The following is a 19,292-nucleotide window of genomic DNA, read 5'->3' as shown; positions in this document are numbered from 1 at the left end:
TCTCTTCTTGTTTTGTGCTGTACCATGATTAGGATGCAAAAGTAAGTTTATTACTGGATACCAAAAATGTATATTATTTTCCCTCATTAAAATATAGTGTTGCCTTTTAATTACAAAATTCGTTGCTAGTAATACCTGAAAGTTGGCCTCCTTGGTCCTTTATTTTGTGATTTGCAAAATCAGCCACTTCGGAAAATTTTTAAATATTTTTTTTCTGGATATGCTTGCTTTGTTTTGAACTCCTTTGACATTTAAAAACCAGTATTGGTTGCTACATAGAATAAAAATGCCTTTGGCCCAGGGCATTTTTTTCTATATGTGGCCTCTAGTGATGCCATTGGTTGCACTGGGGAGGTCTGGGAAGATAGCTGTTTCTGAAGACTTGCTGCTGTGGACACAGTTAACTAAAAACTCCAAGAAGAAGACATTTCTATAAATGCATGTGACAAAAAGCATGGAACACAACATTAGGCTAAGAACTGTGGGAATTCGGAGGGAAGAGGTTTTGAATTTTACCACCAAGATAACTTATCTTTCATATATATAATTGAGTAACAGTGATTTCATAAATTGCCAACTGGTTTGCATTGGGCTTGACTGCTTTTTGCATGACAGCAACGGCATCTAGCACATTGGTAGGTAATTAGCAGGTACTTAATGAATGCGGAAAACGTCCTTTTGTGGTCTCCAATGTTTGGGGCACAAAACCCTAAATAACCAATGACTGTCACTAATAGAATGCTACAGTGACACAAAATTGCTTTCTTGAGTCTCTAAAACAAGCATGTTCTTCCATGTCAATTTTTCACATTCTCAAGACTCCCTGGATCTGCTTACCAGAGTCTCACATTTTCCCTCCACAGGAAGCTGAAACCCCACGTAGTGTTCTTGAAGAAATTGGACTGACATAACTCTCCTCCCTTGTTGATGACTGCTTGTGGCATTTCACACACTGTAGATGGTCACTCCCTTCATGTCCATGTTAGCTAATGGTGTAAGATGATGTCTTGTCAGTATTACTGTTTTGCTAAGCCGCTTCATTCATGCCTACACAATTTTTTTTAAAGGGAACTTTAGTTAATTAAGTGATAAGGGACTTAAATATGAATTAGAACGGTGCAGAAAAAGATCCTTTTCTGGATATTTTAAGGTTTAAAGGTCAGTTTCTCTTAATCTGATTATGTGCACATATGAAAATGGCACATATACATGTAAAATCAATCAGGCAGTATACATTTATTAATTATTGCATTTGACAAAGGAAACTCTTAAATTATAATGTGAAACCTGGTTTTATGAAACCAAAGACTAGTGCAGCATTTCAGTATATGTAAAAAAAAAAAAAAAAAAAAAAAAAAGGGAATTGACATGTCACATATCAAATGAATGGAAACTTAACTTCGTTGAAACTTTAAAAAGCAAATTTACTCCGAAGACTTGTATTGGAAATTACATTTTTTTTTAAAAAAGGAATACAGATTATTTTTAATGACTAAATTGGAATACTTCTTACACTAAAAATTATTTCTTAGGCATTCTGAATCTGGGATGAGAAACAGGATTGTTTCACAATAGTAAGCACATAATTTTTAAGGCCAAGGCACATTTGACTCCTGAGATGAATTTTTTTGTGGTCATAATCACATACTTAGTTGTTTTTGATGCCCCAAAATAAAGTGAGAATGTTAATTTTCCAGGAATTCTTCATAACAGTATCTTACAAAAAACATGTTGCTGTCTTCACAGTGTTATGTGTAAAAAGTCATTGTTTAAAGCATGAATATTCCCTCTGGGGTACTTGTTAAAGCCAAATTTATTTTGCTTCCCTCCACTTAGAAGTGCTGCACACTTTACAGCAACTTCCTTTCTTTCCATGGCACTGCCTAGTTAACAGAAGTCTTATAAAAATTTAAAGAGACACGTTTCCTATAAAAAAGTGAGAGTTAAATGAGGTAAAATGGCATTAGTTGGCTCTATTTTTTAAAGCTATATAATTGTTCAGCGTCACTTTTCTAAGTACTTATACATATCTAAACATGTCTTCACGGTTTATATTTTCACTTGTATATGCTGGGCTGGATTAAGCTTTGTTGTGATTGTGACCAATATTCAGGCCACGTGAGCACTGTCTTATCACATCGCCAATTAGTTGTAATAAACGTTCAACGTACAAACACTGGAGTGTGTTTTTATCTCTTTCCAAGTTTGTCAAACTATGGAGAGCTGCTGAAGGAAGAATTTCTAATTTTTTTTCAGTAAAATGTTGAAAATTCCCCTCCATTTGAATATGGTGGTTGTTATAAGCACACACAAGATACATGGTGGAAGATCTTCTGAGTCTTCATGTACTTCATTAAAAAATAACGTGGATTCCATGCTACTGAGAGCTTATCTACACATTTATTTTCAATCAATAAATGCTGCTTTTAAAACCTTGATGCAGTTGACTTTTCTACTCTTTCTGAATGAACAACTTAGATTATTACTCAAAAGGTATTTCAGATCAACTGGATTCCTCTTACCCCCTTGTGAACTGAAGGTGCTAGCACATGCAACAGAAAGGGACTAATATTTGCAGACTGTACTACCTAATCTATGCAACAAATCAAATATATGGTTATCATGATAGTTAAGGGACCTCCTATTACTACAGATAGGAAATGTTACATTCTAAAACTGGGATATTTAAGAAGGAGGCAGGAACTACCATCAAATTAAGTTGCTAGTTTATTGGGAAAAAAGACATTTATAGGTTTAAAAAGCCTCCAACATGCAGCTAGCTATTCACTGAAAACAGGCCTGTGGGCTTCTGCCAGCAATGTATAGTTGGAATTTTTGAAACATAAATAGTAATCAGGCAATATATACAAAAAACATTAATAAATTTTCAAGATGGACATTTATCAGGATAATGAACCAGTCAGTGGTTTAAAAACTTCCTGCCCTTCTACCCTGCCTATTAATATTTGAGGGGAAAGTCATCAACATCTCAGTTGTCTTGAGCTCAAGATGGTGGTGGTTTTCTTTCTTATCTTCCATGATCTATTAAGACTTCAGCTTTGCAGACCACATTTAATTGCATATATCTTGACTGTACTTAGAAAAGTATTAAAAAATACTGAATTTAATGATAATTACTCGGCATTACTGAAATCAGTAGATAGTTCTAGGTCGATCATTTTCAGGGTGAAGCAGGCATTTAGAGTCTGGAACAAATCCAACTTTTTAAAGTGAAATTATCCTGGACCACATGCATGATTTCTTTTATTGACTACACATTAAAGGACTCTCATCCTTAACAGATACCATGCAGAAATCCCAATTTTGAGGAAACTTTCTTCCTATTTAAATTTCGTTAACATTTCAGTATTTTATGTATGTTTTAAGTCCTTATTCCCAAATCTCAAATTGACAAATGTCACATACTCCAAAATTCACGATCCCAAGTATGTCAATGGAAAGACAGTTACAAAAAATTGATAAAGCTGGGGAGTATCTTATTTATGATCTGAAATCTAGGTATAATATTTTGTCTGAAGCTTTTTCTGCATTAGGTTCTATTCTCTGACCATTCTGTTATGATTTTTATACCAGGATTGCTTTCACACTAGGCATATTTAGTACCAATGACCCTAATATTCCTGGAAATGACAAAAATAAACTTTACTCCTATATAAAGAACTTTCCAACACACTATTTTAAAAAGTACACCGTGACAGCCCCCAGCTGAAGAGTAGGAGGAAAAAAATGGACTTTGCCCATCAGTACTTTAAAACTGAGAAAGTGAACTTTAAAGCAAAAAAGCTGTTCAGCTATTACATACAGACAAATCCAATAGATTATTAATAAAAGGCCAACAAGCAGGGTGCAGTGGCGCTCACCTGGTAATCTCAGCTATTCAGGAGGCTGAGTCAAGAGGATCACTTGAGCCCAGGAATTTGAGGCTATAGTGCACAATGATCATGTGAACAGCCACTGCACTCCAGCCTGGGCAACATAGCAAGACCCTGTCTCTAAAAAAAGGGGTAGGGGGCAAGCAAGAATCAAAAAACATTAAATATGTGAACACATAAAATGTATCAAATTGGTAAGGATTAAAATTACTCAGCATTGTGGGAACAGTGAAGTTTATTGTTGACATAATTTTTTTGTAGTCTTCTGGCAGGCAACTTGGAAATATTTTAGTATTCATCTCCTTGATACAATGTATCCTAAGGAAATGATCAAAAACATGTGGAAGTATTTAAGAAAATCCATCACAGGATTGTTTTCAGCACAGGATTCTTTAATAGTACAAAATTAAACATCTAACAATGAGGATATGGTTGAAAAAACTGATAGATCCATATTGTGCAGTGAATAAAACGAAGAATAGGGCTTGATGAAATGTGACAATGCTTCTTGTGAATAAAAGCATATTCAACCGCATTCATATATGTTCTTTGTGTAAAAAGATGTGTACATAGGGCTGGCTGTGGTGGCTCACACCTATAATCCCAGCCCTTTGGGAAGACAAGGTGGGAGGATCACTTGAGCCCAGGAGTTCAAGACCAGCTTGAGCAACATGGCAAAACGCTGTCTCCACAAAAAAAATGTTTAAAAATTAGCCAGGTGTGGTGGTGTGTACCTTGTAGTCTCAGCTACTTGGGTGGCTGAGGTGGGAAGATCACCTGAGCCCGAGAGTTTGAGGCTGCAGTGAGCTATGATCATGTCACTGCTCGTGAGAACCTCTCTCTAAAAAAGAAAAAAGAAAAAAGTGTACACACGAAAACAATGCTCCAATGTTTAGTTCGCTCTCAGGGTTAGGATTACAATTAACTTTCATGTTGTTATTTATGTATTTTATGTTTTCTATACTAACCATACTTCATGATTATAAAAGAATAAAAAATATTTTTAAATAGAATTTCAGGCTACATAGGGTTCAGCCAGACTTGCAAACCCGTCTGCGTTCATAGCCGCCTATCCGAGTATGTAGCAACCATAATAAATAAGATATACAATCATTTAAGAACAAAACTAGTTTATTTAGATTTGGGACTCTGAACAGTTCTGTCTTTATTACCCGACCTCCTCCTGCCACGACTTCGGGACCTAGAGGAACTTTGGCTCCGGCTGCGGCGGCTCCTGCGGCTCCGGCTCCGGCTCCGGCTGCCCCGGCCGCGGCTGCGGTCCCTGCTGCGGTCCTTATTTCTTCCTCTACTTCGTGAATTGTGCCTCTCCCGACTCTTTGACGTGCGTTTGTGAGATTTCTTCCCCCTGTGACTACTCCTTTTCCTCTCGGATTCCCCATTTCTTTTGTAGGAGTGGTCTGGACTAGGGTTTCTCCTTCCCCGCAGCCTGCTGTAGTAGTCGTCGTGGTGACCCATCCTCTCCCTCCTTTCGGAGTTCTTACCAAAGGAGGAGCCAGTCCGATCTGGAGACAAGTAGATGTCTCTATTAGCTTCCCAGAATTCATTGTTGGGATTTCTGAACACATGAAGAAAGTTGCAGTGCTTTCCTCTTGGACACTGTTGTATTTCAAATAACCCTGCAAGGGCACAGTGATGAAACAGCACTTACCACGGCATATTCTGAAGATGCTACTTTATCCTTTTCAGAAGGTACATTTCTGATGTTTGGATACGCTAGAACTATTTTCTACTGTGTATTATGTAAAAGGGGCTTACATAAATTGATGTCATAATTTGGTTCCCACAATTTCAAACATGCTCTAACAAATGACACTCTGAAAGGTAACAAATCAGAAGTTTTCATTAAGCAGAACAGCCCGTGCCCTACTGGATTATGGTGCAGACTGCAGCTGAACAAATGGTGACCACGCTCTCTTCCAGGTTTCACCTTCCCTGATTAAGATCAAATAGCCAGCTCTTTGGGTCCCTGTGGTAGCATGGTTTGATGGCATGGAGGTGACAGGCCAGAACCACTGGTCAAAAGAGAAGGCCTGGCCAGGCGCGGTGGCTCACACCTGTAATCCTAACACTTTGGGAGGCTGAGGCGGGCAGATCACCTGAGGTCAGGAGTTTGAGACCAGCCTGGCCAACATGGCGAAACCCCACCTCTACTAAAAATACAAAAATTAGCTGGGCGTGGTGGCGGGCGCTTGTAATTCCAGCTACTCAGGAGGCTGAGGCATGAGAATCACTTAAACCCAGGAGGTGGAGGTTGCAGTGAGCCGAAATCATGCCACTGCACTCCAGCCTGGGTGGCAGAGTGAGACTCACTCTCAAAAAAACAAACAAAAAAACAAAAGAGAAGGCCTATTAAACATGGAGGAGTCTATATTTTGTTTATACTTTAAGATTATAAACATTACACTAATGCTTCAAATTCACTAAATGCTTTTAATACAGAAGACTCCTATCAAAGATAAAATCTATTCGAACAATTTTGAGATCTTTGGGGTTCTCAAACGTTTTTTAAAAGCAGTAAATTCCCCAGATATGCACAACAGTTAGAAGTGAAATACCTCCGTACCACACACTATAGACAAAAATTAACTCAAACTGCATCCAAGACCTAAATGTTAAGAAATGAACTATGACTCTGAAGAAAACATACAAGTAAATCTTTGTGACCCTGGGCTAAGCAATGTCATCCTAGATGTGACACCAAAAGCACAAACAAAAAAATAGGTAAACTGAACTTCATCAAAATTTAAAACTTGTATTTCGAAAGAACATGAAGTGAAAAGACAACCTACAAAATGGGAGAAAATATCTGCAAATCATATTTGTGACCAGGTACTTGTATGGAGAATATACCAAGAACTCTTACAACTCAATAATAAAAAGACAAAGAGCCTAGTTAGAAAATGGGCAAAGGATCCAAACAGACATCTCCCCAAAGAAGACAAACAAATGGCCAGTAATGAGAAGGTGCTCAGTATCTTTAGTCAATAAGGAAAAAATGAAGCTTTTTTTTTTTTTTTTTTTTTTTTTAAATGAAATAGTCCCCTGCTTTGGAGGAGTCAAGGCCACACTCAGAAGCTCCTCACTGAAATCACACTGGATTCCCAGGAACTGACAAAAGTAGCTGCCTTTATGCAGTAAACAATTCCATCTCTTTCTTCCCCCCGAGTCTTTAAACTTCAAGTGTCATGGTTCTTCTAGTTTCCCTTAGCAAGGGATCCTAAAATCTTTCTTCTCCCTTCATAAATGGTTTCAAAATGACAGCATCCAGGAAGACAAGCCTGCCAAAGATTCTGTTAAGCAGGCATGTGTAGAGCAAAGAAACGTAAGTAAAGGGTAAGGTAAGTGCTCCCCAGAGGCATTTAGAGTTCATCTGTTTTCACCTGGGGAACAGCCCACTGAGAGAAATCACAGCATAACTAGGCCTTCAAAACTGCTGGCTACTCTCTGCACAAGACTGGATCATTTCCTGATTGGGTTGCCACTGTCTGATGTCAGTCTGACTGCATGCATGTTTAACTGATCCCAAGCCTACACTTAGCCTCTAGGGCACAGAAGCATGTATTCCAAGTAAGGCAGGAAATGCTATGAGTAAGGTAATGTAGGTGGTGATGACAGAAGATTCATTAGGGATAAAGATGGAAAGAAAGAAAGAAACAAACAGCTCAAGTGAGGTGAGCCAATGAATAGAAAATACCTCTGAAACTGCAACAAGGGAAATGGGGCTTCCACAGACGTAACTCCTTAGGCTTCCTGATTTGTCAGACACAGAGCCCAGGACTGAAGATTGGAGGACTGGAATTCTAGCCCCAGCTCTGTCACCAATACATTGTGACCTCAATCACTTCATCTATCAAGTGACTCATGAGGTCGGTTACAGATCTAAACTGTGGTGTTCTTTATATAAAGTTCTCTGCTCATCTACTGTGTGAGGCAGAAAGCTATGCCTCACCACTTTAAAATACTGGGTTTTCCCCCAAAGAGTATCCCTTTATATAGCAGTGGAACCATTGAGGAAAAAAATCATCACTTTGTCTTTTACCACAAATCGCCATTTTCCACCGGGTCACTGGGCAGAATTCACACTGCAGCTGTCGTCCCGCATACCATCGCCCGTTAAACAGAGAAAGGGCTGCTTGGCATTCTTCTTCCCTTTAAACCAAAAACCAAATGATACGCTTTACAGTAACTTCCTAATATGTAGATTCGCCCGACTATTAATTAATCCCGTTATTAATTTATTGTAGGACCACCAAGTTCACTGATTTTGTACCTAGGGAAGAGTCATTAAAATAGTCAAGCTCCCGAAGCTCACAGTTTATTCAGGAACCCTTTTTACTAACCCTCGGAGAGGTTTCAATGCACGGAAATTGGCTTGAATGAAAGCTTCTTAATCCAAAAGACTGGACCATTAAAAATGCAGAAGTGTTTTCCATTGTTAGGGCCTATTCTTTCTCAGATAGGATTGCTGTTCTTCTTATTACGCTGGGTAATTTAACCCATTAGCCATAGTATGGCCTAGGCAAACAGCAAGATAAGCAGAAATGATACAGTAATTGCTCTCTTAGCTGGTCAAATGCACACTAAGATGATTTTGGGCTTCAATCTCTGGCTCTTTCACTATAAATGCTTTTATGTTCTCTATTCTAGTTATCCCTTTTTAGTTTGTATTTTAATTATTAAAATTATGAGTAATAATATAACCACATTGTAAAACATTCAAAGCTATGTAAATATACAAAGAATGAAATATAAATGTATTATTTTTTCTTTTTGAGATGGAGTCTCACTCTCACTCTGTCCCCCAGGCTAGAGTGCAGTGGTATAGTCATACCTCACTGCAGCCTCGACCTCCTGGGCTCAAGTGATCCTCCTGCGTCAGCCTCACAAATAGCTGGGTCTGCCAGCACATGCCACCACATTCGGCTAATTGTTTTATTTTTTGTAGAGATGAGGTCTCTCTTCAAGTGATTCTCCTGTCTCAGCCTCCCGAGTAGCTGGGATTACAGGTGGCTGCCACCACACCTGGCTAATTTTTTGTATTTTTACTAGAGACGGGGTTTCGCCATGTTAACCAGGCTGGTCTTGAACTCCCGGCCTCAAGCGATCCTCCCACTTCAGCCTCCAAAAGTGTTGGGATGACAGGTGTGAGCTACCATGCCCAGCTTATGTTATTTTCACATCCATTCTATATTTCTGTTTCAACTCTTAATATTTAAGTTTTAAATATTTAGATTTATTTTAATTTTAATTTTATTTAAATATTTTAAAATATATGAAAGCTGGGCCAAGTGCGGTGGCTTATGCCTGTAATCCCAGTACTTTGGGAGGCTGAGGCAGGTGGATCGCTGGAGGTCAGGAGTTCAAGACCAGCCTGGTCATCATGGTAAAACCCCATCTCTACTAAAAATACAAAAAATTAGCCAGGCATGGTGGCAGGCACTTGTAATCCCAGCTACTCAGGAGGCTGAGGCAGGAGAATCACTTGAACCTGGGAGGTAGAGGTTGCAGTGAGCTGAGACCACGCCACTGCACTCTAGCCTGGGCAACAAGAGCGAAACTCCATCTCAAAAAAAATAAAATAAAAATAAAAACATTAGAAATAAAATATATGAAAGTTATATATCCAGTGGAAAAATCCCAGACATCAACAGAAACAGAACAACAAACTGTGACAAATCAGGAAGACATTCACAAGCAGAGTACTTACGACTGGTACTGAACATACACATTGCCCCTCAGGTGAGGCTCCAGATTGCAGCTGACCTAGGGAGCAATGAAGAATGCCATCATCAAAAATTCAGGAAAAGAAACCAGCCATTCAGCAAACGTTTGTCCAGGCTAACGTTCCCCAAAGCAGTTACCAATCAAAGATTCCAAAACAGAGATATGGCTGACTCTGGCATCTATTTAAGGCGTACTTGGCACATGGCAATGTGCCTGATCCCTGTTGGTCCAAGTCTGTTTTTTCCCACAAATATGAAATGTTTCACACATCCATAAAAATACAGAAGATATCAATCAGCCTATATATACACTACCCAGATTTAACACTAACGTTTTCCACTTTTGAATGAGAATTTTTACATATGTAAAACATTAAAGACCCAGTTGAAGCCCTTCTATCCCATTCTTCTCCCTCCTCCATCACAAAGGTGAACACTCTCCACAGGCTGAGTGTAGCCTTCACATTCCAAACACAAACACACATATTACATACACAGACCTACACAGACACAAATACAAATACACAGATACAGGCATATATACATATATCATATGCATGCCAAAACCCACACATATGTATCATACATAGAAATGTCTATTATTTATAATCGGTATACACATATTGATGTATACATATGCAAAGAAACAGGTAATATATATTGATAAACAACATATAGTGTTGCTTTGTATGTTTTAAAATTTTATAGAAATAGTATTTATTCCATATTCTTTTTTCAAGATGTAGTCACATAAACTTAACTACTGTATACTGGATATACCAAAAAATAAAACTTATCTACTCCTCTAGAATGATGTTTTTTCAAGATGCTTCCAATTGTTCATCCACAAACAGTACCGCAGTCAGCATTCTTAAACAGGTCTCTGTGGGTATAAAGATCTTTCTACTGTGCATAGCCAATTTATGGGTTACACGTACCTTCACTAGGTATTGACAAACTGCTCTCTGAAGTGGTTTTACTAATGTACACATCCTCATCTACTCTTGGTATTAATAGAATTTATAACTTTTTGCCTGATAGGTGTGAATATCATCCCATTTTCATATGTACTGTTCCTATTACTAGTTAGGTTAAATATTTGATCATTTGCCTTCAACGATGACAAATCTGATTTGTTTTTATATAATAGTATATAAAAAGGTCCTCAAATATTCACACTAGTGTTTAGCATTTATGTTCAAAATGAATCTATAATTTTACAAATTTGTCCCAGAGTATTTTTCTTAGGGTATCCAAAAACGAGCAGGATCCATACTCAAAGACAATTTGTAACACCACCCTTAGAAGGAAGAAGAAAAGGCCTCGGGAGTCCATGTCAGCTGTGCAAGCTAGGGTGAGAGAACTCTAAACAAAAGAAAAAATACGTTGTGGTGGTTGTGGTTTGTGGGTGCAGCCTGTTGCAAGTAAGGGTGCAATTTCCATGAACTACTCTGAAGTTCTGAAAGCAGCCCTCCCACTACCACTTCACAGAAGCAGTATAATCAAGAAACCCTACGAGGAAAACTGCTGATGTAATCCAGTCCCCTCACTTTCAGGATAAGGAAAAGGCAGGAAGAAGGGGCAGGGCCAGTCAAACCACATGGCCTCCTTGTCCAATGCTTCTAACATGGTACTGTGTGGGTGTGACCAGGTAGTTCCACTTTAGCAGTTACTGCTCGTGCTGACAAGTAGTGTGAAGACAGAAAGGCATATGCCCCAGAAACAAAGGTTAAGGAGGAAAAAATAAATAAAAAAGAATTTTTAAAAATATTGAAATCAGTTGATAGAAGTATAGCCTTCAATGTCAGGAATATCTTTGTTTTTTTGGGGGGGATGTTCCAACTTTTCATCATTTGCAACTTGCAGGAAAAAATTCACAGTATTATTCCTGTCTTTTCCCAAATTATGGGACAATTTCCCTGCCTTACCATAACCAAGGCATTCCAGTTCAGATCTGACGAAATCACAGACAAGGCAGGAAGCTTCACCCTGTTAGAATTCAACGAATGGGTCCTGGGAGCAGCAGAGATTACATCTGGCTTTACCCTTGCATTAAGGAATATTTTAAAATAATTATGTGCCATCTGGATGCCTTTTTCACCAACTATGCTGCATCACAGACCATGGTTTGTATAATATTATATTCAGTATTGAAAGTATCCAATGAATTAAAACAATGTAAAAAAAAGCAGTGGAGGAGGTGGTGGAATCTAGGTTTATGTGGTTTATGTTCCTGTGTGGCTCCAGAAGAACATACACCTTGGGTGGAAGCTAAGTTGGTACTGTCAACACAATGAACCAACAAACCTAGTGAGTGAAGCCACCTACAGAGGAAGGAAGGGAATGCACCGTTTGTCACAAGCAGCTTCTAAGTGAAGGACTGGATGGCTATGTGCAGGGGACCTGATACAGAGAATGCACGTGCTGGAAAAGAACTGGAGCACAAAGCTACCAAGTAAATGAAAGATCCGTTCCAATCTAGACCCCTAGCATTCAGGAAATACCATGCTAATACATGTTTCTGATTTCATGTGGTATTGACACGACATTGGCAACGAGGTAGGGAGTGGAAAGAGAGAAAGAGGGAAGTCACATTTACAGAGTGTCAGCATGCCTGACCCCAGCTGAGCCTGTGTCCCAGCTCTCTTGGGCCATTAAGTACTGCAGGGTGAAGCAAACCAGTCCCCTCCTCCACACGTATGCCCACCTTGAACTGAATCACTTTCCCCACGTTCTTGAACTCGGGCAACACATCCTCGTAGAAATCTAGGAACTGCTGGTAGGTTTCTTCCTCACTGTACTCCAGGCTTGCATCAGGGTCATAGTCATCCCTTCTGCACTGCTCCATTCCAAATGTTGTAAACATGCTCTTAATAAGAAGGGTAGGACTGGATGTTGGGAAATTATGTTTACGTGAACATCTGCATATGAAAGAAAAACTTAAATTCACTAGACCAATAGTTGAAAATTACACACAAAACACCTGCTTTAGACTAGGCGTGGTGGTTCACGCCTGTAATCCCAACACTTCGGGAGGCCGAGGCGGGCGAATCACCTGAGGTCCAGAGTTTGAGACCAGCCTGGCTAACATGGTGAAACCCCAATTCTACTACAAATACAAAAAATTAGCCGGGCGTGTTGGTGTGCGCCTGTAGCGCCTATAATCCCAGCTACTTGGGAGGTTGAGGCAGGAGAATCGCTTGAACCCGGGAGGCAGAGGTTGCAGTGAGCTGAGATCGCGCCATTGCACTCCAGCTTGGGCAACAAAAGCGAAACTCCATCTCAAACAAAAAACAAACAAAAACAACACTGGCTTTAAATTTTGAGATAGAAACTCATGCAATTTAGTTGTTTTGACTTAACTGAAAGAGAATAAGCCCCACTCAGATGCCAAGTTTCAGCGCTTAAGGGGATTTTTTTTAAGTGCTGAAACTTGGCACTTGCTGTTTTAATGTCAAGTTGGAAACATTTCAAAGTTCATATACCATTCAGCTGCCTTTGAATGAAGTTCAGGAAGCCTATACATGTTGAACCATAGGGGAAAAGAAGGCCTGCTGATTGGTGTGACAGGATGTGGTGATAGGCATGAAGATGTCACATGCGGGACTGCTGAGAGGAAGGTGGGAAGTAACAATGCAATCCTGGTTCTGAACAATCGTCAGTGGACTCCATGTTTACACAATATAGTAATCCAAGAATTTCCAGTTAATGAAGCAATTCAATCTGATCTGTGTATAGCATCTTGTAGCTTTCGTGGCATTTTGACATTTTTCCCCTCTGGTCCTTATATCCCTTTAGGACAGTGGGGACTAGTATTTTCTCCACTTTGCAAAGAAGGAAGCTGAGGCCTAGAAAAGCACACTTGCCCAAGTCATATGGCTTGGAAGAGAGGGATCCAAGACATCTGCATCAATCTACTATCTGGTGCCTGTCCATGATAGGGTGTAATAAATATAATTTGTTTTTGAGACAGGGTCTTGTTCTGTCATACAGGCTGGAGTGCAATGGTATGATCATACTTCACTGCAACCTTGAATTCCCCGGGCTCAAGTGATCCTACTGCCTCAGCATCTTGAGTAGCTGGCGCATGCCACCATGCCCGGATAACTTTTTTATTTTTGTAGGGACGGGGTCTCGCTATGCTGCCCAGGCTGGTCTCGCACTCCTGGCTTCAAGTGATCCTCCTGCCACAGCCTCCCAAAGCTCTGGGATTACAGGTATGAGCTACCATACCTGCATCATTTAATTCTTATTTAATGAAGGTGGCTAACCATTATGAAGAACAATTTTCTTTTCATAGTTTAAACTGGACCAAGGCTAAGCTGACTAGGCTGTACCTGAGTAATATTTCAAAAATCCTTCATATGAGTTTACTTTCTTACTTCCTTCCTTCTCCTAACATGCAATGAGGAGGAAAAATGTAGTTCAAGGTTCCAAATAAACAAAATTTTCCTGGTTAGGTTGCTAGTCAAAAATTGGTAAGAAAAAAACTTTTTTTTTTGCTGGGGGAAGTCCACAGAATTTAAGAAGAAAGAGAGTTGAAGAATAGGACATGTTGGAAAAAAACAACACTGGTCCTGAAATGACTAAATGTTTAATCACACTCACTCTCCACATCTGTAATGTCTATCTAAGCACCTACTGAGATAATGCTTACAGAATGCCCAGCATACACCATGCTCAGCTCAGAAATGCTTAATCAGTGTTCATTAATGTGAAATTTTCTATTTTCCAAATGACCTCCTGGATTATTCAATTAGAGACCTTGCAATTAGATCCCTCTTCCCAACTACTGACAGAACAAAGAGCAAAGACTCAACCTGGCTGGCAACACTCACAGTGAATCAAAATGTTATAAGTATGAAGCATGCACAGAATTAAACAAGGAACCAATTTAATGAGGTTAAAATTCTGCTCAAGGGATTCTTAGATCTGAATGAACTTGGCTCTAGTTCCCAGGATGTCAAATAAGCATTTGTCAGTTTTGGAATAGAACTGAAGTCCCTGTCTGGGGAAAAATCCCACCTGGCCTAAAGACAGTCCTTACAATCTAAGTGTATACAAAAGGCCAGCCCTAGAGCTTTTACCGAAAACTCAGCTAAGAGAAGTGACATTTACGAAGGCAGTCTAAAGCTGCGGTTCCAAGCCTGTGTGGTTCTCAGAATTACCTGGGAAGAACTGAGATTTCTTACTTCCTACCCTAGACCATCTGATCAGACCTCAAGGGGTGGGGGACCCATATTTTCAAAGTAGCTCCCTACCTGGTCCTGAAGATCAGCCATATTTGGGAACCACTGGTTTCGGGCATACTATTTACCCATTATTCTGATACTTAAGTCAGTTTGCTGCAAAAACCCACAGTTGTTGGATATTACCTTAGGCCAAGAATGGCCAATAAATGGTGCGGGTATCCAAATGCCCCCTCAGGTATAGCTAACTGACTACTCCTCTTTTTCTTCTTCTCAAGGAAGTACTCCTGGTACCCACTACCTTTGTCCTACATAGAATCCCCGCATTGCACATTAAAGTGAAGCTGCAATCATTGATCGAAGGTCACTGCAAGAAACATTCTCATGAAAATTACATATGCAACTGTTATAAAGCATCTATTCAAGTTATTGTCCACCTTCCTATTTAATGTCTTTGTAAAATATTCCATGGGAGAAACCTTTAGAATTGGGTGCCAGGGAAATTTTTGTCTTTCTAGAGATATCACTCATTCTTCCTTTTTGGTAAGAATTACAGCTTATTATCTGCTTGAGATGCATTCAAATACGGAGAAATAAAAACCTGGAGAAAATAATTCACTTTCTCTTCCTTTCCTTGCTTTCAATTTCCTTTACTTTCTTTAATTTAATGCACTTTCTTTAAATCACTTTTGGAAGTAAGTGAGGTATAAATAGACCACTAAGTTTTACCTTCCATTAGTAATTATTACCTTTTAGGAGAAAAACAAACAGATTCCCCTCAAAGCTGTGACTCCAAAAATTACCAATTCCACCATGGCTCTAGAATTGAACTCTGTACTAATTACAAAAACAACCAACCAAAGAAATGCTTAGATTATGGGAGTGTTCCTCTGATGGTCTGACAAAACTTAACGACAGAGCAGAATGGCTGTACGATCTGGAGCAAGTCACCGAGGCTCTCCATAAAAGGGGAACGGCGCAGTCTACTTGTCTAAAGGGATGGTGCTAGATTTTGTAACTGCTAATTTCGCAGAATTTCATGTCACAACTTATCACCTGAATGATGAAAATCTCCACATTGCTCTCATACTTTGATAGTTGTGATGGTAAAATTTCATATGCCTATGAAAACTGTGAGAAATGTTCGCAAACTAATTTGACCACTGTCCATATTTCCTTGAAATGACTTGAGGAGAGATGGGGTCTGAGAGCATGACGGGCCATTCCCTCTTCCCACAAGGAAGGGCCTGTCAACCAAGTTCTCGAAATCGTTTAAGACATCTCCCCTCCTCTCACTTTTGCCCAACAAAAGGAGAATCAGGCCAGGCGCAGTGGCTCACGCCTGTAATCCCAGCACTTTGCGAGGCCGAGGCAGGGGGATCACGAGGTCAAGAGATCGAGACCATCCTGGCCAACATGGTGAAACCTCGTCTATACTAAAAATACAAAAAAATTAGCCGGGTGTGGTGGCATGTGCCTGTAGTCCCAGCTACTCGGGAGGCTGAGGCAGGAGAATTGCTTGAACCTGGGAGGTGGAGCTTGCAGTGAACCGAGATCATGCCACTGCACTCCAGCCTGGCGACAGGGCGAGACTCCGTCTCAAAAAATAAAAATAAAAAAAAAAAAAAAAAGGGAGAATCAAGAATCAGGCTACCAAGGGTCTTAAATTTAGAGAAAATGTTAGAGATAGATCCTATATGAGGGATCCTGCAGCTGGAAAACATTAAATGCAATTTGGTTCTACTACCCATGCAAATGTGAACTTACATGGAGTCTCAGTTGTCTCTGAAAGGTAATTCACAGTGCATTTTTCTTTAGTGGGAAGTTTTTTACACCAATCAATCATTACCATTTCTTGTTCAGATTAAGTGTATATTTGAGAAACACTTCTAAAGGTATCAAAGGGAATAAAGTCTCTTTCCTTTCCTTAGTTCCCAGTTTTTCAAGAGGAGGCTTTCTACTAATTAGAAGATCCTGTGACTCTTTTCACAGCCATTCCGGACATCTGCAATCCCACCTCTAAAATACAAAAGGACATACACACTCGACATTAGTGGCTCTCAATCCTAGGGCACACTAGAAACCCCTGAGGACATTTCGAAACTAAGGCCACCCAAGTCCCTGGTATTCTATTATTTATCCTTTTTTTTTTTTTTTTTTTTTTTTTTTTTAATAGAGACTAGGTTGCCCAGGCTGGTCTCAAACTCCTGAGCTCAAGCGATCTGCCTGCCTTGGCCTCCCGAAGTGCTGGATTACAGGTGTGAGCCACCGCACCTGGCCCTGATATTCTGATTTACTCAACTTGAGGTAGGACATAATTTTTTAAAGCTTTCTAGATGACTCTAATGTGCATCCAGGGTGAAGAACCACTGTTCTTAAAAAATGAAAAATGGTGGGAACCTTAAATTCAAAAAGAAAAAGAAAAGAACCATAGAGAAGGATATATTTTCAAAGAAGAAGAAGAAAAAACCTCACAACATGAATACTTTTATGAATAAAGTAAAGCTGACAGATGACATATGGTTTCTGATTAACTACATCTGCATTTTACTATTCATATCCCTTTTCAGGATTAATAGGATGTTAACGTTATGATTAGATCTTCTCTTCTGCAGAATATATGGTGATAATTATTAGATTTTGTCTCAGATGGACTCATTCACCATTAGGAATTATTTACCCACTTTAAGTTGGTCATTCATAAACAGGCCAAATTATAAAAATCACCATTACCTGGCATATAATAGGTGTTCAAATACTTGCTAAATGACTGAAGAGATCAACACTAGATTTCCACATGAATGTCTTCTTTCAAAAACATTGACCCAAAAGGGGCAGGGAACAAGAAGAGTGTCTCACAGAATAACAGCAAGAGTCACAATAATGCAAACGTCAGCAAGCACTCCCGGGGCCCTGTTCTACGGGGCTGTGCGCTCATTTCAGCCCCACAGCCCCCTCAGAAAGATGAGACTATGTTTAATCCCATTTCATAGATGAGAGAATGAAGGCACACAGAGCTTAAGAAACTTGCACAGAGTGGCAGCCACTGAAGCCCGTTTTTGCAGCCAGCGGTCTGTACCTGAGTCTGAGCACACTCACTGACAGGAGAAATGAAAACACTTTTACTGTCCTCATTGGGATCCTGTCTTTCACAGACATCCCTTCACACATGCCAAGTTTTTGTTTGTTTGTTTGTTTTCTTTTTTGAGACAGGGTCTTGTTTTGTCACCCAGGCTGGAGTGCAGTGGTGCGATCATAGCTTACTGCAGCCTGGAACTCCTGGCACATGCCAAGTTTTAAAAATTAAAAGCCTGTTTTGGGGACAGTGTTTGCCCTTCAAAAGATAAAGCCGAGCTGCTCCAAGCTCTCGAAATATATTATTTCCCCATCCCAGTTGTGCACCATGGACTAATGCAAGCTCAGGAAGAAACCGACAAGCAAAGCGGCTTCCTAAAGATGTGGAATGCGAAGGAAGCACCCTCAGAGAACTAGGCTAAGCCCACCCAGGGAACAAGGATAGAGGGAACAGGGATGGTCAAAGCAGAGGATGATCAGCTGGGAAAACGAGAGCAGCAGCAAGAAAGCAGCAGATGTCTGACGACGGACATTTTAAATGAAAGCCTGCGCCTCCCCCAAAAGGAGAACTCACAAACTTCAACATTGTCAATCACTCCATTCTGACATGATAAAACAAAATTAGTTACCTATCTCCAAATCTGCACGCTCCTGTTTTACTGTAGAAGGGACAGTTGGCTCGATCCTTCTCCATGACTCTGAAATCCACGGGTGGTTCTGGGTTTTGCCATGTGGTACCATTTTCCAACTGTTGAAAATAACCATGACTTTACTGCTGGAGTAAAAACCCATGAAAGACGAGATGTTTCAAAGTCTATTAAAATATTTTCCTCAAAGACAAACATGGTTTCATTTAAGAATGCGAACATTTAAGTTGTAACAGGCGATGAAGACTTTACAAACTGTCCTGAGACACGAGCTCCATGCCTCTCTTGGCTCCTGGTCACTTTCCTTTATCTGGTATCACTACTGCCACCAGGGGCCGCTGCCGAGGTTTCCATCCATTCTAAAAAGGGTCCAAGAAGGCCAGGCGCAGTGGCTCACACCTGTAATCCCAGCACTTTGGGAGGCCAAGGCGGGTGGATCACCTGAGGTCAGGAGTTCAAGACCAGCCTGACCAACATGGAGAAACCCCATCTCTATTAAAAATATAAAATTAGCTGGGCTTGGTAGCGCACGCCTGTAATCCCAGCTACTCAGGAGGCTGGGGCAGGAGAGTTGCTTGAACCCAGGAGGCGGAGGCTGCAGTGAGCTGGGATTGTACCATTGCACTCCAGCCTGGGCAACAAGAGCAAAACTCCGTCTCGAAAAAAGAAAAAAAAGGAGGCCAGGCGCGGTGGCTCAAGCCTGTAATCCCAGCACTTTGGGAGGCCGAGACGGGCGGATCACGA

General features: G+C 40.2%; 3 protein-coding genes across 4 annotated transcripts in view; 2 read left to right on the top strand and 1 right to left on the bottom strand.

Annotated features, from left to right (window-relative positions):
* AP1S2 (adaptor related protein complex 1 subunit sigma 2) overlaps positions 1-2,174 on the top strand; it is a 68,931-nt gene extending 66,757 nt beyond the window's left edge. Inside the window, exon 6 of one of the 2 annotated variants that reach the window (XR_007722795.1) lies at positions 864-961. Coding sequence is in view for 1 of the 2 variants with exons in the window: in XM_050777671.1 (XP_050633628.1) it covers positions 864-911 (48 nt within the window). In the remaining variant the exon portion in view is untranslated. Of the gene's footprint in view, positions 1-863 lie in introns of both variants that reach the window. The other variant, XM_050777671.1, reaches the window with a different exon arrangement.
* PIR (pirin) overlaps positions 1-19,292 on the top strand; it is a 517,051-nt gene that overhangs the window by 54,190 nt on the left and 443,569 nt on the right. The gene's annotated exons all lie outside the window — the stretch shown is intronic.
* Positions 5,007-19,292, bottom strand: part of ZRSR2 (zinc finger CCCH-type, RNA binding motif and serine/arginine rich 2) — a 174,419-nt gene continuing 160,133 nt past the window's right edge. Inside the window, exons 8-12 of the mRNA XM_050777651.1 lie at positions 18,531-18,649; positions 12,345-12,558; positions 9,622-9,677; positions 7,954-8,063; positions 5,007-5,530 (exon numbers count right to left, since the gene is read on the bottom strand). Coding sequence (XP_050633608.1) covers positions 5,025-5,530; positions 7,954-8,063; positions 9,622-9,677; positions 12,345-12,558; positions 18,531-18,649 — 1,005 coding nt within the window. The 3' untranslated portion in view covers positions 5,007-5,024. The remainder of the gene's footprint in view (positions 5,531-7,953; positions 8,064-9,621; positions 9,678-12,344; positions 12,559-18,530; positions 18,650-19,292) is intronic.

This window comes from Macaca thibetana, chromosome X (assembly GCF_024542745.1).
Source record: "Macaca thibetana thibetana isolate TM-01 chromosome X, ASM2454274v1, whole genome shotgun sequence".
Taxonomy (NCBI): Eukaryota; Metazoa; Chordata; class Mammalia; order Primates; family Cercopithecidae; genus Macaca; species Macaca thibetana.
The sequence above is the reverse complement of the archived record's forward strand: the minus strand, read 5'-3'. Positions and strand labels throughout refer to the sequence as shown.